The sequence below is a fragment of the Aplysia californica genome, unplaced genomic scaffold, assembly GCF_000002075.1.
Source record: "Aplysia californica isolate F4 #8 unplaced genomic scaffold, AplCal3.0 scaffold00117, whole genome shotgun sequence".
NCBI lineage: Eukaryota > Metazoa > Mollusca > Gastropoda > Aplysiida > Aplysiidae > Aplysia > Aplysia californica.
In genome coordinates, this window is record NW_004797387.1 from 198638 (window position 1) to 224321 (window position 25684).

At 41.1% G+C, this 25684-nt stretch overlaps 1 protein-coding gene across 1 annotated transcript in view; it reads left to right on the forward strand.

Annotated features, from left to right (window-relative positions):
* The first annotated feature begins 4671 nt into the window (after positions 1-4671).
* The window catches only part of LOC101851572 (dolichyl-diphosphooligosaccharide--protein glycosyltransferase subunit STT3B), a 30653-nt gene continuing 9640 nt past the window's right edge, over positions 4672-25684 (forward strand). Inside the window, exons 1-12 of the mRNA XM_005095917.3 lie at positions 4672-4882; positions 12261-12369; positions 12958-13067; positions 13809-13897; positions 15914-16002; positions 16935-17000; positions 19065-19164; positions 21384-21482; positions 21951-22097; positions 22786-22989; positions 23453-23655; positions 25388-25575. Coding sequence (XP_005095974.1) covers positions 4707-4882; positions 12261-12369; positions 12958-13067; positions 13809-13897; positions 15914-16002; positions 16935-17000; positions 19065-19164; positions 21384-21482; positions 21951-22097; positions 22786-22989; positions 23453-23655; positions 25388-25575 — 1580 coding nt within the window. The 5' untranslated portion in view covers positions 4672-4706. The remainder of the gene's footprint in view (positions 4883-12260; positions 12370-12957; positions 13068-13808; positions 13898-15913; positions 16003-16934; positions 17001-19064; positions 19165-21383; positions 21483-21950; positions 22098-22785; positions 22990-23452; positions 23656-25387; positions 25576-25684) is intronic.

Here is a 25684-nt window from a genome sequence, read left to right on the forward strand (position 1 = left end):
CCCCCCCCCTTTCAATTATCACTGCTGCTAAATTAATGCTTAGACTCACCATAGTCGAATTACGTGCGGGGACCAAGACTTATAATTGCCCATGACATAATTTAAAGGATTGGTTGATACAAAAGACAATCTTCAAAAGTTTTAGAGAAGCAGCTGATCTACTTGTTTTCATTTGCCCACGATTTTTCTGCTTGTTTTTTATAAACATCATGAAACTTTGACGGACGTTGTTCACCCCTGTTGTTGGCAACTTTGGTAAAGGAGCGGGTCTTGTAGTCTGCAGTCCTGTTGTAAATGGTCCGTTGCAATGCCTTAAAAATTTTTTTAAAATATATATAAATAAACCAAAAGTAGAGAATTGTGTTGTGAACATCGGAATTCATGCAACTTTTGAAACAGTGGTCGGCCAGGCGGTGAACTTTCAATGGAAGTGATTAACCTATTTCATCCATATAGAGGGGCGATTCGGGGTGTTATTGGGCGAATTAGAATGTAGACTGAGAGAGGATGTGAAGGGCCAGGAAATATTATTTTGAATGCACAAAGCTCATGATAATCTCCTGACCGTGGTGTGAACATGTAGGAACAACACTTTAACACCCGTTTCTTTGGACAAGGAAATGATAATACATACTTTCATACTTTCTTTGAAAGTATGCGGATACTTTCTTTGAAAGTATGCGGTACTTTCTTTGCAAGTATGCGGGTATGACTTTATCAATGACTTTAGTTGGGTACGTTGATTCCCGCTCCATTAAAAAAAAGGAACTGCGTCAGGTCCTAATAAGCGCGCGGGACATATTAAACATTTTCAGTGGGTAAGAACTTTTTAATTTTCACCGGTGGCGGCCGAACTCTCATCGATTTTGGACCGCCAAGGAATCTCTAACGTGCGCAATTTGCACACGGGACCTCCGAGATTTTTCACCCTTATCCTTTTTATCCGAAAAAGGGGGGGGGGGGGGGGGTGGCTTAAAGACGTCCGTATGAAGGAGCCGAGGAGTAGCAGTAGAAATTTCGACTGCAGAAAGAGAGCCTAGAGGAGGGGGCAAAAGAGGTGAGGGGTGGGGGCAGAAAGTAGAGACGAAAGCAGAAGACAGAACATTGTTAGAGAGCCGGAATGGAGGTGACAGGATAAAATAGAGAAGAAAATTTTCCGTCGATCCGGATTCGAGCCCGGGACTAGGCTAGGCTCGGGACCATTGAATGAACAGGGAACATCTTATCCTCTTGGCCACGAGAGCCCCATTCCCGTTCCAATTCTAAGATTAGGGAGAAAACCTATACGTTCTTAACTACCGTCTCTGACCGTCTAGGAGAAAATCCATTTACAATGGACATATCAAATCAATGGGGGTGTAAAATGTTTACAATTATAACTATAGATCTAGATCTATGACACATGTAATTATTGTTTTATCTCCGCGTTTTAACACGAAATGTCTTTTCATTCGTTTCTTCTCTCTCTCTCTCTCTCTCTCTCTCTCTCTCTCTCTCTCTCTCTCTCTCTCTCTCTCCCTCTCTCTCTCTCTCTCTCTCTCTCTCTCTCTCTCTCTCTCTCTCTCTCTCTCTCTCTCTCTCTCTCACACACACACACTTTTTCGTTCTCTCTCTCTCTCTCTCTCTCTCTCTCTCTCTCTCTCTCTCTCTCTCTCTCTCTCTCTCTCTCTCTCTTTCTCTCTACCTCTCCCCGAGACTTCATTTGAATCTGGTTAAGTTGAGTAAATTTTGCGTCAAGTTTTATGTAGATCTAGATCTAGGCCATCAATACAAATTAAAAAGTTGGCCTACATGTACGAGGGGGCTACCAAAGTTTTTTTGTCTGCTGACCATGAAGGAATAAAGGTAGAAAACTGAAATTTGGCACTAAGCTTAATCTTTCTCTAGTAGTCACCTCCCCCGGTGATATATATCTGTGTAATTGGAGTATAACCTTGAAAAGACCTTGAGAATAGAAGACCCTCTCTTTGTCAGAAAACCATATTACCGCTTCTTTGACCTTCATCACTTTCAGAATGCCTTATTTTAAAATCCCTTTTTTCAGCTTGGGGAATAAAAAAAAAGTCGGACGGGGCTAAATCTGGAGAATAGGGTGGGTGCGGCAAAATTTTATAGCCACTTGCTCACCTTGTAAGAACAAAAACTTCATCATTGCCCTGTGCTCAATTTTCTTCATATTTACGTTGAAAGTGGAGAACAACATACCCCCATTCAATTAAAGTGCGCTGGTGTTAAAACTGGTAATGGGAAATTCCCCAAAATTTACATGCATTCTAGGATGATGCCTGTTGGCTTTCACCCAAACTTTCAGCCTACCTTTATTCCATCATGGTCAGGTAAAAAAACAACACTTTTGGTATGCCCCTCGGATGTCTTGCGTGTAGGTTTTAGTATTTTGCACACTCTAAGTTTTTTTTGGGTTTTTTTAAGTAGAGGTTTTACGACGCTTGCAACTGCATGAGGTCATATGAGCGCCAGAAGATTAGAGGTGTTACAAGAGAGTAACAAACATAAAAAAGAAGGAGGGGAGATAAGGACGAGGTGTTTGATAGGATAGGCAAAGTCTAAGCTTAACACGAAACAACAATTGTAATTGACTACTTTGTAACATTATAAATGATTGAAAAATTCCCCTGTACAAGACAGTTTCCAAAGTTATATGAATGGAAGCATTAGATCTACTTTCCACAAACTAATAATTGTGTATCTGTTACTTTGTATTTCGGAGAGTGTGTTTTGAGCGAGCGGGACACATTACATATTATCAGTTGGTAGGAATCAATTTTGAATTTTGCCCCGGTGGTGGTCGATGCCTGTCTTATCGATTTTGGACCACCAATGGGATATTTTACGAGCGCAATTTGCACATGGGACCCCTGGGATTTTAAATCACCCTTATCCGAGAAGGCCAGAACGTGTTATAGATCTTACATACCCTAAGATCAAGGCGTGTGGCTGAAAGACTGCAGTACAATGTAATTACATGTAGAAATACGGAGTCAAGCAATGGTAGAACGGCTGCTATTGAAACATTAGATCATTAGGCTATATCCGATGCCAATTAAATGTAAGCTATGTATAGGCCCCTATATATTTAATGGTTTTTGTGTCTCAACAGATGATTTTTTTCGTGGACGGTATTAAATGCTTAGCAAGGAATTAGATCGCCCAAGAGAATACACCAGGGTGTCCAAAAAGTCGCCCACCATCCTGAAACATACACTAGTATTGTTACAGATGCTCAGATAATTGAGCATCATTTTCATTTATAAAATATAACAACTCTCCATTCTCCGCAAAAAGCTGTTTTTAACTTTCCTTAGGGTATCTGAATGGATGTTGGGACGATGGAAATTGCATGTCTCAATTCGTCAAGAGAGCGTGGACACAGAGGGGGGAAAAAAAGCAGAAAAACAATTGTAGGATGGTGCGTGACTTTTTGGACACCCTGCTAATACGTACATGTACTGAAGGAAACGATGATGAGCGTTGCGACAGCAGCTGTTGAGAATTTTATGCATTGCATAGGCCTATGGGAGGGGGAAGAAAGCTAAAAGAGATCACAAGCACAAGCTATAAGGCACGTACTATCGTAATTCTAAAAGGAGTACACGTGAGCACTCACTCAAATGAATAAATAAATGAATAAATGAAATAAAATTATAAGAGACAAATGCATTTTTGGGACACCCCAATCGGCATAGATCTAATTGTATGACCTTGAAACAAAATTCTCTCACTGGAAAAAATAGAAAACAAAGAGGCCGGCCGGAGACCAGGGCAACGCATATATTCGCTTAGAACAGACGGGCGACGAGGATAGAAAGACCAGGAAATAATTTAATATAATAAAAGTGCCTCACAGCTAATTTTGAGAACATAATTATCCGAGCAGAAAACAGGCCAGCAACTGAGAGACAATTATTATCTTGATCGCCAGCTCTGTTACACGATGATGATGATAAATTAAATGGTTAGTGATGAGGATGTACAACAATGTGAGGATAGGAGGTAATTACACATAATTATAAAGGTATCATATTATGAATAAATAATAATTCGTGTAGGCCTATGCATATATATTCACATAATTATATGACCATTTCAGTGTAGCCTAATTTGAACCCCATTTTCTTGGAGCAAGATCTAGAATGTCTTTTGCTGTTGGTTTTTCGATCATCTCGACTTTGTGTGATTTAACAAAAACTATATTCTACAAAAAAAAAAGAGAAAGTATAATTTATCGAAGGTATACTGTTCAGCTTTTTCCTAAACCTGGTGCCAATAAGTTAACGTTTTACAGAACCCCCCTCCCCCCCAAAACAACAACAACAACAACAACAACAAAAAACAACAACAACAATTACAACAAACAAACCAAAAAACCCCAAAACAAACAAACTCAACAACTTCTAATTAACTCATCGGTCTGTCACTCATTCTCTGCACCCTTTCCTATGGTTATGTGCACCGTCACTCGCTACCATTTTTGTCGCCTGGTCAGTTTTCTCTATCCAGACCTACTATATATATCTAGCCTAGGCTATCTCACTATTCTCTCTCTCTCAGCACAAAATTTATTTTACTCTAAATCTAGATCAGTTTGTTTTCTTTCTTTTTAGGAATCGTTTTTAGAGCCCCGTACACTTGCAATGTTTTGATTGGTGCAGCGTGGTGCTGTAGCGCCGGAAACAGTAGCAATCAAGATGGCGGACGCCGACTTGGTAGTCCGAAACGATATTCGTTCAGCGATGTGGAATCCTGGTGGATGGAAAAGTTTGCTTTCATTTTTCATTCTTGCATTAGCATGGCTAGCTGGATTCAGTGCACGACTGTTTGCAGTCATTCGATTTGAAAGCATCATTCACGAATTCGACCCATGGTAAGTTCCACTTGTCACTCTACTCAAGACCTAGCCTCTCTAGACTCTAGTCTAGATTAGTCCTCTCTCTCTACTATGCTAGATCAGGGTCTATTCTCTACTCTAGAGTGTCTAGATCTAGATCAGCTCTATGCGGTGTTACTAAACTTAGGGTGCTTTTCCAGTAGTTCCCACCCCCGTTATTTGAGTCTAGATCTAGATTCTAGAATCTATGGAGCTAAGGTCATGTCAAACCTAACAATGTTCTGCAAAGGAGCCTCTGCAAAACAAAATTATGAGTACCCCCACCCCCCACCATATTTTTTACGAAGTGACTATTTCTCCGAACGTTCGGAGAAATAGTGCCGATCTTTATTTCTCCGAACGGTTTTCGGCTTCCGGTCTCGTGATTTTTTGCCTATTTATTGCGAGAGTTCGGCGCCAACTTTCATTCTGCCTCTGCCTCTGGTCTGGGAAGGAACACGTACCGCATGGCAAGCCCGCCTACAGACAACCTTCAGTAACACCCACCACACACCCACCACCATCATGCACATGTACACACACTAACTAAACATAACTAGTGGGCAACTTTTGAACGTATGACGAGCTGAACTGTGGATGGAGAGACAGTGTGAGTGAAAGAGCGGGTGAAAGGAAGAATGTGCGAGTGTATCCACAGGCGACAGCAACTAAAAGACGACGACACTGACCACCCCTGGCCTGGTCCACAGCTCACGAACAAAAGGAATGCAGCTCAGGCGGTGTTTTGCCTATATTATTGTCCATGGTTCGCAGGGAACAAGTGAGATTTTCTTTGTGTGTGCCTGGAGGGATGGGGTAGGGTATGAAAGTCATGCGGGCGGGGATGAGCCGCGGGAGAGAACACGGGAATTGAATGAAAGAGTGAAACTGAAAGAGACGAATGACTCATGAGTCCTGGAGTGAATGGATCCTGTGTTTCTATTTTTGTATACTTTGAACTGTTACTGAATAAAGGCTGAAATAAAGCCCGAAAAACAAACAAACACACACACACACTCCTCACTCTCCACTTACTACCACACACAGACACACTCAAACACTCACACATACATACACACACACAGCAAATTTTTGGGTCTATATCTATTTAAATTTTCAACAGCTAGTCTAGATGAGATTTTTAGATGAGTGTAAAAACGTGAAAAAGAAAGGTTTCATAACAGAAAGAAATCAAAATTAGAACAGCCCATAAACAACAACAAACATTAACAAATAAGGGCGTGTGTCCACCTGTCCGAAGAAGATTGGCAGTTTTAACCCTAAATGTGCGTAATTAAAAAAAAAAAGTACAGGATATTACATGTAAATTATGGAATCACACACATTAAGGGGCTTGCCAGTGTCAGTACATTGGTCGCAGCAGTGACAAACGCAGATGCCAGTTCTATGTGTAGTTATCAATAACCCTCCGTAGATCTAGATCTAGACAGCACACGAGTGAACACAACACATTACGTTTAAAAGCAGCACCTTTCATAGGCAACACGTCATATCTATAGCGAAAAACTGTTTGGAATTGTAGCATTTCTTTATATAAATATTTACGGCGGACATTTTTTGGACCGATTGAACCATATTGTATACGAACAATCTTTGGTAGGCCCATACTATAATTATAGATCTATATAATATCCGAAATTTGGGGGAAAGGATGATATTTCAGAGTGTTCGGAGAAATAGTGCCCAGCTTTATTTTCCCGAACGTTCGGAGAAATAGTGCCCAGCTTTATTTTCCCGAACGTTCGGAGAAATAGTGCCGGCCTATTTTTTATTAGGCCTGGGGGGCAAGCCCCCCTGAAACCCCCAACTCTTAGGGCCAAAACCGGCCAATAACAATTGTGGGGTGGGAACTATCGAAAGAGCCCCAGACGGCCTTTTAATTTCAAAGTGTATACAGACCCGGTAACCGGGAACAAAGTCACGAAGTATACAGACCCAGTAGGGGAACTCTTTTGTGATTTTGGAAAGTTTCAGAGCCCAGACCCAGTTGTGTGTGTGTGTATGTGTGTGTGTGTGTGTGTGTGTGTGAGAGAGAGAGAGAAAGAGAGAGGTTCTTCTAGCAAAATGGGTGCTTTTTCGGTAGTTCCCACCCCCCCCTTATTTGAATCTGACCTACTTCTAGATCTAGATCTATACGTTTGATTCGCGGTGAGCTAAGATATCAAACCTAAGAACAGCAAAACATTAAATTGTGGTAAAATTCAGGGGGGGCATGCCCCCCTGAAACCCCCCTTCCTATTTTTGTTAGGTCAGGGGCGGGGCAAGCCCCCCTGAAACCCCCCTACACTTGGGGCCAAAACCCGTGAATAACAATTGCGGGGTTGGAACTACCGAAAAAGCGCCGCAAAATGTATGTAGATTATGACATGCCCCAGTTGGCAGGAGGGAACGAGAGAAAGACAGTGGGAAATAGGTGGAGAGAAAGAAAGACATGATATAGACAAACAAAGAAAAAGAGAAAGCGAGCAATACAGAGAGAGAGAGAGAGGGAGGGAGAGAGAGAGAGAGAGACAGAAAGACAAACAGACAGACAGACAGACAGAGAGAGAGAGAGAGCAGAGAGAAATAGAGAGGGTGACTGCTCGATTGAAATTAAATGACATTGTTCTTTTTTTTCAAATTGTGATTCCTCCAACTCCAAAACGGAGGAAAAACGATCGTTCATCGAAAAGGCATCCCCGCAATCTTCATTTAGATCTAGAATCTAGATCTAGACTAACCTCGAAATTAGATCAATGATTTATGTCTGTCTGTCTAGATCTAGACCAAGGCCATCGATCTAGAAGTAGAAGAAGAACCTAGATTCTAGGTCTACCCTGAGCCACAGAATTCTAAACTAATTTGTGTAGAATTCTGTGCCCTGAGCCAAGAGGGGGCTGAAACTTTCCGAAATCACAAAAGAGTTTCCCTACCGGGTCTGTATACTTTGTGACTTTGTTCCCGGTTACCGGGTCTGTATACACTCCCTTTTAATTAGACTTTGATTTGCCAATAACTTTCATAGGCCTCTATACTAGACAGGTCTCTATAGATCTAGATCTAGATCTAGAGTAGAGTAAGATATAATGTAGGAATTGGCCATACTATTACATTACTTTGTTAATAAAAATTAGATCTCTAGAGTCTATCTGGGTCACCGCGTCTGCTTGGGTGCGCAACCCACGGTCTCCTGCTTTGTTTTGGATAAGAACAGCGAAAACGAGGTCACTTTCTGTGAGCATGCGCAGAATGCTGCTTATTTCACTTTCGTTTTGGAGGTTCCTGTCAACACACATGGTTTTACGGTGTCGGAAAGTTTTGCCCCTTCTTCATATTGATTGCTTTCGTAACCGGTATCGGTGAATTTACTAAGCGCTTGAGTAGTCGATTATTTAGCACATGATGGAAGTGGCAATCCTCATCCAGGGTGAGAATAAAAATACGATCGACCTCTCCCCCCGGGTGAGACTTGCCAGCATTGGCTATTCTCACCCGGTGTGAAACAACACCTGTTTTTCCTCATTTCGGAATGTTGTCTATCGGTGTGGATGATCAAATTGATAAAAGCCAAGAAAAAATGACGTTATAGCACAAAAGTATGATAATTTGATCGTCTACAAAGATGCTACGGCTATTTCACTTTTCGAATCGAGTGAACAACACAGGTCGCCATTTTGTTTTGCCCGGAAGTTCTCGCAAGATCTACTCCTCCTCCCCCCCCCCCCCCTCTCTCTCTCTCTCCCTCTCTGTCTCTTTCTCAGTTTTGAATACTGTCTATCGGTGTGGACTATCAAATTGACCAAAACAAAGTTAAAAAATGATGCTAAAGCCCAAAAGTAAATTAATTTGGTAGTCTACAAAGATGCTTTAAGGCTATTTAACTTTTCGAACCGAGCCGAACTACGCGGGTCGCCATTTTGTTTTGCTCGGAAGTTCTTGCGCTACTCCTCTCTCTCTCTCTCTCTCTCTCTCTCTCTCTCTCTCTCTCTCTCTCTCTCTCTCTCTCTCTCTCTCTCTCTCTCTCTCTCTCTCTCCCTCCCTCCCTCCCTCCCTCCCTCCCTCCCTCCCTCCCTCCCTCTCCCTCTCTCTCTCTCTCTCTCTCCACTGCCCTCAGACAAAATTGCACGCTTTTAGGCTAACATACTTAGTAATTGAACGTTTGTTCACGGCACAGAATTCTACAATTCTGTTATCACACTGTAGAATTCTGTGGTTCAGAGTGAACGCTACGCCTGTTGGCTGAGGCTATAACACGGTGAACGCACACAACGGGTGAGAATAGCCAAAAGACTCGCCTGCGCTATTCTCACCCGGGTTGAGAATAGAGGTGGCCTTAGCACATCTAGTTGATCTAGCTCTGTCTAATGTATCGTAGAATGTATACTAGAATCGATAAATACTATTGCAGGCTGCTTCTTAATGCCCAGGAATATGCCAGATAGGGTTGCGCACTGATGCAGACCAAATTTGTTCTGTCCGTTTTAAGTGCGCAATATCGGCTTTTTTGCTATTTGGCATTGTGTGGCTTCTAGGCCCTTTGGTTGTTTTACTTAAAAATAATTATATTATTAAGTTATTTCTTTATGACCTGCATTGTGCACGAAACAGACTATTTTCCTTCCGTTTGGATGCATTATATTGCTATTGGAAGATGATCAGAATGTATTTTTATGTCAAAATTAATATATGGAAATTTAATCTCCAAAATATTCAATTTCTTCTTTTCACGTCTTTTTCTTCGTCCTTTTCCTTTAAGAATTCTAGTCTAGGTATAGTCTAATTCTTGTTTTCTTCTTTCACCTTCTTGTGTCCACAGCACCTTTATTTTTATCCATTATCAAAACACATACACGGTATAAGGAAATTAAATCTCCTGTTAGGGGCGCACAGCTCCCAAAAAGAACACGCCTCATTGACCTTGGCCTTCCGTTCCGGTCAGTATAGGAACTTCTTGCAAGGAAAAGAAGACCAGGTCAGGATAGAGAAAGATGAAAAGTGTCAGAAAAGAGCTAGATTCTAGATCTAGAGCTGTAAACATGGTAGTATTGCGCACTCAACCAGACGATCTGTTGCACCAAAACAGACACCTTGCACATCAACCAGACACACGTTACCAAACACCACCGCAACATATAGGAATTTTAAACTGCTGGGTTTTGTAATGCGCTATACCGTATAGAGAGGAAGTCTGTCTAACTTCTGGTGAAAAAATCATGAAGATCGACCTGTAACTTTCAGAGATATCCACAAAAGATGGCTTACGGTATATCGCACTACAGGATTAACTCTCGTAGAAGTCTAGATCTATCTAGATCTAAGCCTATAATACAACTACAACAATAATTGAGGTATCGTTTTGAAGGTTTTGTCACTGCCTTTCTTTTAAAATGTATAGATCTAGGCCTATATATATATATATCAAATATCTAGAATCTAGATCTAGAGTCTAGATCTAGCTAGGCCTAATTTCGGCCCTAATCTAGAATCTAGATCTAGAGGTCTAGTCTAGATCTAGAATGTAGATCTATATACTTGTACAACAGACTGATTAAAAAATAAATATGAACAGAACAGCAGGACACCTACTAAGATTGTTTTGTTTGTTTTTGTAAAGTGTTTTACGGCGCTCGCAACTGCATAAGGTCATATGAGCCCGCGGGACACTCCTAATATTTTTCAGTTGGTAGGAAATTTTGAATTTTGCCCGGGTGGTGGCCGAAGCCTACTCATATCGATTTTAGACCACCAAGGGATCTTTAACCTGCGCAACTTGCACACGGGCCCTCCGCGATTTTTCGCCCTTGTCCGAGAAGGCTAGGTGTAGATCTTTCCTACCAGAAGATCAGGGGTGTGGCAGAAAAACCGCAGTAAGGAGGAGCCAAGGATTAGCAGTAGAAAGGCTGCAGAAAGAGTCAGGAGCCTAGAGGAGGGGGCAAAGGAGGTGAGGGGGTGGGGGCAGAAAGTGGAAATGAAAGCAGACAACAGAACATTGCTAGAGAGCAGGAAAGGAGGTGAAAGTAGGAGACAATTTTAGAGAAGAAAATTTTTCGGTCGCTCCCTGGATTCAAACCCGGGACCTTTGAATGAGAGGCCAACACCTTAACCTCTAGGCCACGAGAGCCCCCACCTACTAAGATGAGAATTAAGATCAGCACAAAAGTTTTTAAAGTTAAACATTAAAGCCTTTGTGTCTATTTAGATTTTAGCTGCAGCAAACAGTTTAACAAGTAGTCAACCTTGACTTATGATTAGATATACGGAGTGTCTGCGTACACGGTAACCGGGCACCTTGCCTCAGTGTCTACGTATACGGTAACCGACAACTGGTCACGTAGTCTTAGTGTCACGTACACGGTAACTGGGCATGTTGCTTCAATATCTATGTACATGGTAACCGGCAACCGGGCACGCAGTCTCAGTGTCACGTACTTGGTACCCAGGCAAGTTCAGTTTTTGTCTTCTGATGTTGCCTTCATCCCCACCCCTCCCGGGACTGTACCTTAAAAAAAAAAAATTTCCCCTTTCCGGAGCCCTATACTTTGAAGCGCACAGACTTTGAATGAACTTTGGTGACCCCAACTGGTACTCACAATGTGATGCGCACGCACAGGTTCACTGACCGGTCACGATGACGAGCCCAACAAGACGCTTGTATGACTTTCTTTTTTTCAGCAAGTGAAAAGTAGTTAACTTCACTTGAAAGATGGCTAGAAAGACATCAGTATGATACCATTGAAATCATTATAATAAAAACGAATCTGTCTAATAGTTTGTTTTAGTTTTCCACACTTCTTATTTTCAACAGATTAGAAAATAAGATAAGATTGCCTCGGATCTCGCATATTTGTGTCACGACGTTGTGGAATCAGGCTCTCGTCCATTTTTGGGCATGTAGAGTTATTAGTATCATCTTAAAGCTTGTTTACTTGTCATTTTATATGGCTAAAAAAATATCCATTTATCTTGATTACAAGTCGAGATATTTGCGAAAGAAGGAGGTCGGGTTCACCTATTTTCAGAGGTAAAATTAGTGAGAAAATGGCCGCCAAAGATTAGTTATTTCCTTAGCTAAAGACTAGTCCGTGGTAACCAAAAATAACAAAAAATGTACATTTTTTGTACCTTTAATCAATGTTTAAAAAAAAAATCCACACATAAGTGAGTTCTTTAATGGGTATGAAAGGTGTTGAGCCAAAAAACAAAAATTTGATAAAAATTTACAAACCTGCGGAAAAATGCAAGTTTCTTCACTTTCATTATTTTGATAAGAGCCTGATTCCACCACGCTTCTTCACATTTGGTTGAGGTTGATTACTTGTTTTATGAAGCCTTGTCAAAACTTAATAAATACTTAAACTTTGTGCCCCCCTACCAGGTTCAACTACAGAGCAACCCACTACATGGTACAAAATGGATTCTACAATTTCTTAAACTGGTTTGACGACCGAGCATGGTACCCATTGGGCAGAATTGTGGGGGGAACGGTGAGTGCAAACCCTCAAGTCATTTTCAATTGGTAAAAGTAGTCTCTATGCTTTAATGGTTAGTCATTTTGTGATGTCGATGTCTAACCTATTGTTGTATTTTTGAAACATATTCAAGGTTCCTAATTGCTAATATTCCTGGTTGAGAAAGCAGGTGCTTTCCATGTATTATCTAACCGTAACAATGTAGCGAGTAGGTCCTGGAGAAAGGAATGGATCAAGGGTGTAACAAGAATCTCAGTGGGTAAAATTTCTTATGTTTGCTGTTCCACATGTTCCCTGCTGGTATTTTGAAGAATGTTGTTGCTGTACATCCAGTACCTTTTTTGGTTTTTGGCCCATGCCATTTTGCCCACTTCAATGTCTTGTGGTTGGCAGGTTGGAAATCCGTTTAAGTTGGTTTTGTTTCAGTCAAAAAGGGAAGTAAAAGTTAACTTGCTTTGAGAAAAGAAAGTTGAGAATTGCCCATTTTTCAGACTGCCTTTGTGGAAGTTGATTTTTATCAGTAGTAAAGTAGGGCGTTCAAGCAGTTCTCATTTGAAGCTCTTAGTATGCCCACATGTTGACATGGACGTGTTCTTCCCTCAGGTGTACCCGGGCCTCATGGTGACTTCGGGCTCCATCCACTGGTTCCTGAACCTACTGAACATCCCAATACACATCAGAGACATCTGTGTCTTCCTCGCCCCTGTCTTCAGGTCAGCAGCCAGGCGCTCTTGCCTGGTTTGAACACTTTATAAGAATGCTGTTTTGTCAGATAGGAAATTTTTTCTGGAGAGATTTTAAGCTTTTTTGTGGATTGTGTGTTTGCCTCTTTGGAATCTTATTAGGTGCCACAGATTGGCCATATCATGGGTTGTAGTAGTTGAGAAGTGGAATTTTGTATCTTTATCTCGAGCTGAATAACTTATTCCTTTTGATATGGCTGTATCTATATCTACAACAGCTCTCTCTTTGCAAGGAGTCTCAAAGATAACCATTTGTGCTGTAAAAAATATTTTTTAGGCCTTGTTATTAAAGATATGTATAGCTTTTGTGATAGATGAACAGCAGTATGTTCTAGCCTTTTTCTCTGAAGAAATGTCTCAGTTTTGTGTTGATGTGTTTTTTATTGTTGGGAGTCTGTGAGTGGGGTGTTAAAATTGGTGCTGTGTTTTTATTGAATGTTGGTTCTTTCCATCTGGCTTCAACCAGACGTTTATTGTTACATGATGTGTAAAGTTATCAGCTTTTCTCGTAAATTCTACTGATCATTTAAAGAAAAAATTGGGTCAGTATATTTATACCAAGTTGTTCCTCAGAATGCTTATATTGTTATCTTTACTCTAATTTGTATAAAATCTGTCATAAGGAGTAACCCCCCACCCCTTCCACAAACACACATGCACAAATTTATGCACCCATACTCACTTTCATGTTTGACTTTTGACCTCCCTCAGTGGCATGACATCTATGTCTGTGTACCTCTTCACTAAAGAGATCTGGAGCCCTGGAGCTGGCTTGTTTGCTGCCTGTTTCATCGCCATCGGTAACTAGTTTTTCTTGCGTCATCATCATCGTCACATGTGTTGTCACCAGTGTTGTCCATCTCATAGACCTGCATGTTTGCCGACAATCGCAACCCGATCCGCGATCCAGCCGATGCTATCGCAAGGCCCACCTGTATAAGTCAATATGCAAAGTGCGAGCCCTGGCCGATTGCCAGCGCCCCCCTTTTCTCCGGTCGGCTTTGTCTGCACTTTCGCTTTCGTGCCGACTACCGACGTCAGCGTTTCCGAGATAATTGTCGGAACCTGAGTAGAAATACGAATACGAAAAAGGACGACTACCTAAATTAGAACTACTTTCAGTTTCGTGCTTGAGCGGCCATTTTGAATTTCATCTGCTGACCGATTGTTCGGATGTGGATTCATTCAAGGCCTAGGGCCTATTCACTTGTTCTACTCTAAATCTAGATTTATACAGATCATTATAGACCTCTATGGAGGATTCATATTCCAATTCTATTGTGTCAAACCCTATTATAGGTTGTGCTGTAATGTTAATGTTGGCAAAAGAGCATTTCAGCGGGTGTGTTGATTATTAGATTTTAGATCTAGACTCAGCGGAGTCCCTCTGTTTGGATGGAGATTTCGTTCAAGGCCTAGATCTAGCTATTCTTATTCCATTGTTCTACTAGGTCTAGAGATCTAGATTTATTTGGATTACTATATTGGGGATTCATATTCCAATTCTATTGTGTTAATGTATCAAACCCTATTATAGCTAGATCTAGATCATGCAATGTGCAATTAGGATGCTCCTTATTTGTTTTGGGGTGTGGTTTTAAAAATTATTTTGGACTTTTGCTGGCTTAAAAAAAATCACATTTCTGAAGGGCCGTTGCAGGTTCTTTTTTGGGGGCTTATGCCCCCCTCATGTACCTCTACAAGTGCTGCTATTTTATGAGGGAGGACTTCTGTAACCAGCGACCACTATGAGACAAAGTAGAATAGAGGGCTACTTTTAGGGGGTAGGGTTTGGGTTAGGGTTAAGTATCTTCTTTATTGTGTTTGTTGGGGTGGTCGCTCGTTACACGGAAATCCTTTCTTTTATGACACCCACGAAAGCCCCTGGTCTAATCTCACTACAGTAAGCTTGCTCTCTTGTTAAATTCTGTTATCCTTTGTAAGATGCTCAGGTAATCTGTCGCTTTTCACCTTGTCTTTTTTGGTGGTAAGTGGGTGCCCTGTGTAGTTTGCTCCTTCTCTCCTGTCTATCGTCCTGATCTCTCCTTCTTTTTTGCCTTTGTTATTCTCTTGTAATATGTGTAATCTTTGGCATAATATGAACTTATTGTGTTTCAAGTGCTGTAAAATTCTTATAAAACCAAACTGTGTTTCAAGTGCTGTAAAACTCTTACTAAAACTAAACTATGCCTTGTCCTTAAAAATTGTTAATAATAATAGATAGCATTTGTATAGCGCAAATCCCCGCTCTTCAGCAAGCTCTATGCGCTTCACAATCTAAACTATTACCCCAGCTGACCTCAGACCATTCTGAAACAACTTCAACTTCCTGGGAAGCATACAGTGCAATCAGCCATTTACAGGCGCTAAAACACTAACATACTGACAAGATCTTTCACTGTCTGTGGCTGGGTACCCATTCCCACCTGGATGAAGTGGGGAAAATTTGTGTAAAGTGCCTTTCCCAAGGACACAATGTCGGGCCCGCGGCTTGAACCACCGATCTCGCAACCTCGCGATTACGAGTCCGGTTGCCAAAATCATTATTATTATCGTTCCCTCTTGCCCTGTATGAGCAGTGGGTGGTTGAAGGATGCCACCGGATGGATCTACATCTTTACTTCTTTTTGTATCTGATAATTTTTCTTGTTTTTCCTGTGCCCTAAGTGACTGAAATTGTGTGAATGTGCTTCTCTTAACTCAAACCTGTATGTTCTTATTAGCCATGTGATGATCTCGGATCTGCTAAATTGTTCGACTGTCATAAAATTTATATCTGTACGAAAAGTAAAAAGACATATCTCTTTCCTCCCCAGTTCCTGGTTACATCAGTCGGTCTGTGGCTGGTAGCTATGACAACGAAGGCATTGCTATTTTTGCTCTCATGTTCACATACTTCTTGTGGGTGAGTAGGTTACTAGTGAGAATGATCATTTGGTTATTATTCTGTTCTCTACTTACAAAGATTCGACTCGTTACGTCAAGTCTGTGCTCCTCTACAGCTGCGAAACTTGGGAAGACAACAAAGACAATACTGAATAAAGTCCAGACTTTCATCAACAGATGTATGAGGAGTATTCTAAGAATTAAGTGGCAGGATAGAATAGGAAATGAAGAGCTGTGGGAAAGGACAGGACAAAAGGATATAGAAGTAGAAATAGGACTAAGAAAGTGACGATGGATGGGACACACCTTAAGAAAGCCCAGCGGAAACATCACAAGACAGTCACTGCAGTGGAACCCAATAGGAGCACGGGGCAGGTGTAGGCCATGGGAAACATAGAGGAGATGCGTGGAAAGGGACATGGAAGGAGCTTGTATGTGGCCTATACCCTGCCAGGGGTGAAAGGCATTGATGATGAGGATGATGACTTACAGATGGGCTGTGGTACAGGGGACAGGTGCTCTGTGGGAGGGAGGGGGAATAGAATTTAAAGGGTGTCACAACATATTGACAATTTCAGGGTAATGTAATAAGTTGCTATTGTTTTTATTGTATCTGTGTGCTATGAAGTTGCCCTCCCCCCCCTGCAATTTCAAGGAAAAGTAGCTTAACCATGCTTTGGCACTGTATGGATTTTAGGGGGGGGGGATGAAGCTTTGAATATTTCTCCTCTTGAATTGTTGGTGCCATTCGTGTTATTGACCATCATTAGCGCTGTTGTTTTTATGCTAGTACTATGAGGTTTTTTTTGTAACAGATGCATGTTTTATAAAAGAATTTTCATAGTCTCTTTTGATATTTAGAAAACTAAAAACTTCAGGGAAGGGGGAGGGAGATAAATTGTAGTTAAACACATGTTCCACATCTCACAATTAAAATGTTTCTATTTTCAGATCAAATCTGTGAAGACCGGCCAAGTGTTTTGGTCAATATGCACTGCTCTCTCGTATTTCTACATGGTGAGCATCTTATGTGCACAGAACTCACGCACACGCTCAGAACATGCACGCACACATACTTCTAGGGATGTGCTATTTTGTGGCTTTTTTTCATTATTTTCAACAGACAAACTGGTACCGTTCTCAGCATTTGTTTTCTGTTTAACCTTTATTAGTTGTGCCTATTCACTAGTCTTTTTGTTTGCAAATGCAACTTTGTAAATTTTCAAGTATTTTCGCAAATTTCCAGTGGTAGATATATATATCAAATTTTTTCACCACTGTTTTCAGATCGAATATGGTGAACTGAAAGAAAATAATTTTCGTCTTCTTCTTTGTTTATATAAGAAAATTATTAGTTAGTCGAAATACTCCCTTTTCTTAACTGAAAAGCATTTCGAGGATTATGTCAATTTAGTCTTCAATAGCAATCCAAAGATTGCAAAACGGAAGAAAAAGACATGAGAATACACATGTCTTATTGTGGGCCAGAGAGAGGCATTGTATGTGTACTGTTTGCCTACATGTATTGCACAAATCATTGTGCATAGGCTAAGTGATGCAAGGAGAGCGAATGTACTTAGGTTGTGCAAACTTAAGTTGGTCATGGACTTTTGTCTCCGCAAAGCTAGTTCACAAAGGCCCTTCACGTGAACACATGACGGCATGTTGTGTTTCAGGACATCACTGGCATTAGGCTTTCTTTCTCACTTCTCTATCAACTCTTGGAACTATTCTCTGTGACTAATCAGTAGATTAAGCTGATAATGTCATAGAGAAAGAACAGTGCATACAGCCTGCCGTTCTTATTACAGTTATTGAGAGAGATATTTGAAAGAAAAAACTTTCCAAAAGTTAAATTTGGGGTTCAGGCATAGCATTCCCAACTGTAAGTGTCGACACTCATCACTATTTGAGCAACTCTTTAAAACAGTACAAAATCCAGCGGTCCCAGTATTTGTTTTAAGCCGGCTCCAAAGTACATTGTATTGTGATGTATACATTGAGCTAACATGTTTGATGGAAAGGACAGTTGAGGACAGACAGAAAAAGTTCTCTTGGCTGGGCAGGACTTTGATCTGTGTTTTAGGGAGTTGGACGAGGGTGAGGGTGGGTTTCATGATTCCTAAGTGCTTTCCTTTTCCTGAAATATTTATTTTAAAAAAAACTATCAGGGAATTGTGTCGTTTAATATCAATGAACTGCCGGTGCATTCAAAAGTCGTGAGTAGGGATTCCCAGATTTTGTCTTGTGTCACTATCTTTCTGCTAGGATGTAAAATCCCATTCAGGCTGGGTCAAAGTGGCCTGCCTCCTAAACGATCTAATAATTTGTATCAACTCAGTTGTACAACATTGATAGCCTTTTCAATAATGATGAAGCTGTTCTACACCTCTCCCCTTAGTGACTAGAACTCGAGGAGGATATCTGCACTACAATAATCTTGTGTTGACAATTAAGGAGTCTGTATATATAGTATGAATAATCTCTCATCAGGCAAGCTGTTTCATAATGAGTAATTCACTGTGTGTGCGTGCGACCGTCCCCCCTGGTATGTGCTGCCACAGCTGTGTATTCAATAACAATAGGAACGCTTCATGGTTGCATTGATTTTTCCTGAACAGGGTTTGTGAAATGCAAAGGGCTGTCTCAAGAAAAATCTTCTCTTTGTCTATATTATCTTTTGCCCATTGTTACTGTTTGTCTCAGTGTGTAGGCCATGAGTTGTGCAAAGGACCATGGAACTTTATGAATATACGTGCAAAATAATGCCCACATGAAATATCACCCAAAGGCACTGTAGGATAAAATTAGGTGTTAGACGCATGGGCAAGCCCCCCCCCCACACACGCACAAATGAAAGAAAAGAAAATTAATACAAAATATTAAAGCTAGGTTTTTTTATAAAATGCCTGTCAAAGCGGAATGCGTTTTTCTTACTTTTTGCTAAAAGAAGCGTGAGGTCTTGACACCCCCGAATAAACAAAGCACTACAACAGCAACCCAACAATAACATAGATAAATGAAACTAAAACAATAGATAAAGCAAACATTGACGCTTCTGATTTCTCTCCCCTCCTGTAGGTGTCGGCGTGGGGTGGCTATGTTTTCATCATCAACCTGATCCCGCTGCACGTGTTTACACTGCTCCTCATGGGACGCTACTCACAGCGAATCTACACAGGTCAGTCCCCATGTCAGCTGTGTTCCTTTGTAACTGTCTTGTTGTCATAGGAGTATGTCACTAGAAGGTCTGTTCTCTTATTAGATGGGTCTCTGTGTTATAGCGTTAGGCGCTTTGCCATCGCTGGATAATTTTTATCAAGTATATCTGTCTTTTTGATGTGGTGTTGTATCCTTCACAGTCGGGGTTAGCCCTGACAATCATGGTCGAAACCCATTTCCTAAACGATGTAGTACCCACCGTGGCGATGCTACTGACTGAAGTGTCTTTAGGCCTTTCCCAAAGGGGGACATTAACATGTTCTTATGCACAGTAGAATTGGAAATGGGCTGATTCATCAATGTCATGCTCATAACTGTGCCTGAACTGCAACAGGTAACTGCTGATTTTTCTTTCCTAATCCTTACTATCGTCATTTTCCTCTACTTCTTTTGTATGTTTGTCACCCTCTTGTGACCCTCTATTTCCGGGGTTCCTTGATAGTCGAAGCAGGGTTTGTGCTGTTGAAGTTGGAGAGGCGAGCAGAGTAAGCCTGATTTCCAGTAAGGACTTCTCTATTGACATCCTACCCTTGGCGCTCATATGACCTTATGCTGTTGCGAGCACCAAAAAACCTCTACTAAAACAAACGAAGTAACTTGTTTTAATGGGAATGTAAAAACACCAACATTTATCCAAACAAATTCTTTTTATCTCATCTGTCATTGCTAAGTATTTGGTCTTTTCTCTTCCTGACACTGAATGACCATGATAAAGGGGTGGTTCAAGGTGAGCACTGGCTTGATCTATTTCTTTTCTTTCATTCTATTGTTTCTGTCTGTCTTTTTTGCATTTTTGCTGTTCTAAATGACTGTTAATGTGTTGATTTACTTCTCATCATTCAAACAAACAAATAAAGGTGGGTGGTTGGCGGGTGCTCTGGTGTGGTTTGCTTCTTCTTTATTCCCACCCGGGGTGAAAATAAAAATATAATATTATTCTCAACCGGGGTGAGAATAATATCCATTTTATTCTCAACCGGGATGAGAATAATATAATATTGTTATTCTCACCCCTGGTGAGAATAAAATGAATATTATTCTCACCTGTTCTGAGAATGCAATTTTTATTCTTAGGCCAACCTGGGTGTTGAGAACGCGTAGGCCTATATGTAGGCTAATAGGATGATAGAAAATAATTTGTGAATTGTAAGACAAGAGTGACCATTCGTGACCTGCCCCAGAGCTCAGGTCGATTTTTCTTGGCTCCCGCTGGGGTTGTTATTGTTTCATTTTTTTAATTCTTGAGAGTATGCATGCCTTCACCAACCCTATACAAGTGTATACTATAAATTCAGAAAGGAATTCACTTGCCAGAGTAGTATATTTAAAAAAATAATAGCCTTAACTGAAAGCTGTTTAATGAAATAATGTTAGTAATAGTTTGTCATTGTAGTGTTAGAATTGGCATTTGTTTACAACACAAAAAAACATGTTTAATTGTTATTCCTAACAGAACCCACGCTTATTTTTAAGGCATTGCGTGCCTTGACCCTATGCTTATTTTTTTCTTAATTTTGATTGGTTAAACCATTCAAGAGTAAAATTTTCCATTAGGCCTACAGAACCAATAAATAGCAACAAAAGGTGAAGCTATTTGCTCAAAAGATAAGGTTTTCGCACAAATTGACAATAGTCGCCTCATGGGCTTGAGAGCTGGTCCGCCCGTTGGCGATCTTAGTCACCTCGACGCTCAGCGGAGTGAGAGAGGGAGGCGAGTTTTGCGCCTGGAGCGCTCAGTGACTGGGGTCCTATGATGCCCGAAATGAAAAAAAACGGGTGAGAATAGAAGGCTGTCATTATTCTCACCCGGGGTGAGAATAGTATCAATTTTATTCTCAACCCGGGTGAGAATAATATCCAGTTTATCCTCACCCCGGGTGAGAATAATCACTCCGTCCTGTCAAACATCTATCGTCCGTATCTCCTCTCCTTTTTTATGTTTGTTACACTCTTGTAACACTTCTAATCTTCTGGCGCTCATATGACCTTATGCAGTTGCGAGCGCCGTAAAACCTCTACTAAAACAAAACAAATAAAGAGAAAGAGATTCAAGATGTATTTTCTTGTTCATCATTTTTGCCTGTTTTTTAGTTTTTCATTCTCCTGACACTAAATGACCACAATAATGCTTTGTTGGCCACAGATGTGACACGGTTTTCTCTCTTTCTACTCCAACAGCGTACAACTGTTTCTACATCGTGGGCCTCATCCTGTCCATGCAGATTCCATTTGTTGGCTTCCAGCCTATCAGGACAAGCGAGCACATGGCTGCCGCGGGTGAGACTGACTGCTCCTAGCTACGTGATGTTGGAATGTTTATGTTTGTGTGTGCGTGCGTGCATGTTTGTGTATTCAGGAGGGGGTGGATGGGTGGGGGGCCCGCAATGGTTAATTTGATGCTAAAATGTGCGAGTTGTCTTTGTGATTATCATAGCAGTATACGAGCAGCTCTTAAGAAATCTTTCGATAGTAATTCTTTGCATGTTGGAAAAACTTAATGTTTGGTTAGCATTTTGCACTTTAATTAGATCTTTCAGTACAAAGTTATAGCACTTCAAAGAACACAGGGGTCCTATGGAAAATTTTTACAGGAAAGGGCCTAAAAAAAATTTTCATGACATGATTAGGCTGCATGAATTAACTGTTGAGCCTCCTTAGTCAATTAATTTGTAGCTCTTGAGTGAAATGTTTCCATATTACATTGGACTTGATTGGTTTTGGTGAATGTCTTTTGTTTTCATCTAGGTGTGTTTGCTCTGCTGAATGCTTACGCATTCCTCAAGTACATTCAGAACTTCTTGACCAAGTCCGAATTCCGCTACTTTTTCATCGCCGCTGTGACATTTGCTGCCGCTGTCGTCTTTGTTGCTGTGGTTGGCCTTACCTGGGCAGGTTCGTTTTTGTCTCTTGTGTTGTTGGAACTTTCACACTATAATATCTCAGCAAGGGAAGCCATTGTGATTTAAATAACTTGATTGTTGTTTATGGGTATCGCATACCCAAATGGCCGCTGGATCGGAAAAGTAAAGTATGGGTATCACTTTGAACTGGAAATCTCAGTGTACTGGCAGCCAGGGACGAGTTGTGAGCAAGAGGAATCTGCACGTGCAGTATGAAATGTGTTAAAACATTTACAATCAATGACATTGTTGCTAGGGGAGGTGTTAAGTTGGCTAGTTGCCCCCATCCCTCTTTCTTTTTTCTTGATTGACTGACTCACTTGTTGCCTTGAACCATAAGTTAGTAGTGTATGATTTTCATGACTTGTGGATGGAGTGTGTGGTTTGAAATGTCTTGAATACTTGTCGATGGCACATATGATTTAACATGTGGTATTCTTGGAATACTTTTTCATGGGGTGTATGTGATTTGAAGCGACGTTTTGAGCATTTGTCTGTGCGCCATGTGATTTGGAATGTTATTTTGAACACTTGTCAATGGGATATATGTTTTGAATTGTTTTTGAACAATAATCGTGGGAAATAAGATTTGAAATGTAGTCTTGAGCACTAATCGTTGAAATATGTGATTTGATTTGAAGTGTAGTCTAGAGCCAGAAGCTTGTGGTGTATGTTTCCAGGTTACATCGCCCCTTGGAGCGGCCGCTTCTACTCACTGTGGGACACGGGCTACGCCAAGATTCACATCCCAATCATCGCTTCGGTGTCAGAGCACCAGCCCACCACCTGGGTCTCCTTCTTCTTTGACCTGCATATCCTGGTCTGTGCCTTCCCAGTGGGTGCCTGGTACTGCATCAAGAACATCAACGATGAGAGGGTCTTTGGTGAGTTGCGCTTCCTAGATGTCAGACTCTTTCTCTCTAGCTATCTCTTTCTCTCTCTCTCTCTCTCTCTCTCTCTCTCTCTCTCTCTCTCTCTCTCTCTGTCTCTCTCTCCCTCTCCCTCTCCCTCTCCCTCTCCCTCTCCCTCACTCTTTTTTTCTCTCTTCCCGTGTCTGTCTCTTTGTTTATCTGTGACTGCTATGATTCACTTTCCAAACCATTGTATTTCTTGATCTGATATCTCCCCTTCATATTTTCTCTTTCATTCTCTCCTGTCTCAATGGGTGGTTGGCATGTGCTCTGGTGTGGTTTGCGCCTTTTTTCCCATAAAATATCTATCGTCTTTATCTTTCCTCTTTCTTTTTTTTTTATACGTTACTCACAAGGCACTTATATGACATATTTGTGTTACAAATGTCATAAAACTTCTTACTAAAACCCAACTCTCCCATGTCTTCCCCTGCAGTGGTCCTGTACGCCATATTTGCCAGTTACTTTGCTGGCGTCATGGTGCGTCTGATGTTGACCTTGACCCCTGTGGTGTGTGTGCTGGCTGCCGTCGCCTTCTCTAAGACGTTTGAGGTCTACCTCAAGGACGACTCGCCTAAGCAGAACCAGAAAAGTCTGGATGAGAACGGAGAGAACAAGAATGACAGACTCTACGACAAGGTGAGAGATGCTCAGGTAACGGTGGCATCGGACGTCGAACTTACTTCTCATACTTGGTTATATGAGCCCCCGGAGCAATAAAATGAACACAGAGCAGTAAAATGAGCACTGGCAGAACGTCGTGCTTTGCAAGACCTTTGCCCACTTGATATGCATTAGTTATTTTGGTGAAGGGTAGAAACATCTAGATTGCAAATTACACGGAGCTTGCTTTTGGGTGGAAATTTGCGCTATACAAATGCCATCTTTCATCATTAAATACCCCAGGAAGAGTGTTACGTCATTATTTTGACCCTTTAATTGTTATATTATGAGTATTTCTACTGGCTGTCATGGTATGCTTACTGTGTAAGCAGTTTGAGGTTTTTGACCCATTGACTGTTTTTCACATTAAAATATAGTACTACTTTGGAAGAGGCTATGAATTGTGTGTTGTCTGAGAAGACTCAGTGGTAATGAAGAGCTGTATGTTTCATGGTGTCTGTGTGGTGGTGGGGGGGGGGGGGGGTGTGATGATTAACACTTTGCAGTCACACTGCCAGCTGTACAAAATATCCCATCTGGTCACCCAGCCTGGAGAGCGACTGCAACCGACTTCTCAGGCCTTTTTCTTTCAGCGCTTTATTGCGCCAAGTGGCTGCAAAGTGTTAAGAGCAGTGTACATTTTGTGTGTATGGGTGTTGGTCTGAGTATACTGGTGGGCATGGTTGGAGGATGCAACTGGTAGGTCTTACTTCATCATATCTGTCCGTTTGTCATGGCTGTCTGCCTTGCTTTTTCCTTCCTTGAACTAAATGACCGTTGTTTTTGTTTAGATGTGCTTCTCTTTACTTAAAAGTAGATTGGTGCTTATCAAGGTCTGTCTTTTTTAGGGTTTACATTTTTAAGTGTGAGTGTGTGTTGTTTGAGTAGAGTGGTGGAAATCAAGATTTGTGTTTTTTGTGGACATTTGCGTGTGTTGTGAGAGTGGACCAGTGGTAACCAAGGTGTTTTTATTGTGTGTGTGTGTGTGTGTGTGTGTGTGTGTGTGTGTGTGTGTGTCTTTGTTGTTGGAGTAGACCAGTGGTAATCAAGGTGTTTTTATTGTGTGCACATTTGTGTGTTTGTATATGAGTTGTCTGGGTAGACCATTGGTAATTAAGATGCTTTTATTATGCATACATTAATTGTGTAACAATGTGGTGGAATCAGTCGCTTGTTAATTTTTGTGCATGTGGAGTTATTGGTATCATCTTAAAACTTGTTCATTTATCTGGCTTTTGATGAAAAAAATACCCATCTATTGCCCGCTTGTCTATTTTTGTGCATGTGGATTTAGTGGTATAATCTTAAAGTTTGTTCATTTATCTTGCTTTTGATGAAAAAAATACCAATCTATCTTAAGCAGAAGTGAAGATATTTGTGATTGAAAGAGGTAAGTTCACTTGGTTTCAGCAATGAAAATAGAGAGAAAATGGCCGTCATAATTTGGTAGCTTCAATAGCTGAAGAGTCCTTGAAAACTTAAAAATTACATATTTTGAGCTTTTCATCAACATAGTTGAATATAATTCACTTGGAAATGTGTTATTTGGACATAAAAGAGTTGAACAAAAAACCAAAAATCTGATTAAAATTGCGAAACTGATTGGAAAAAGCCTGTTTCTCCAATTTTGTTATTTTTATGAGCGCCTGATTTCACCACAGTGTCTCACATTTGACTTGTATATATCTGTGTGTTTGTGTGTGTGTAGGTGGGCAACAAGAAGAAAGTGAGGGAGGACAAGCCGCAGGAAGAGGAGGGCCTGGGCATCAACGTGAAGAGCATCATCATTGTTGCCCTGCTCATGATGCTCATGTTGTTTGCCGTCCACTGCACCTGGGTCACCAGCTCCGCCTACTCCAGCCCCAGCATTGTGCTTGCCTCCTATGGACAGGGAGGGTGAGTCTCCTACCCCGGCACTGCACTCGATTGGCTTGTTACGCTTATATTAGCTAATAGTTGAACGAACCTCTTGTACTGTGTCAAAACGTCTGTGTGTTCATTGGGG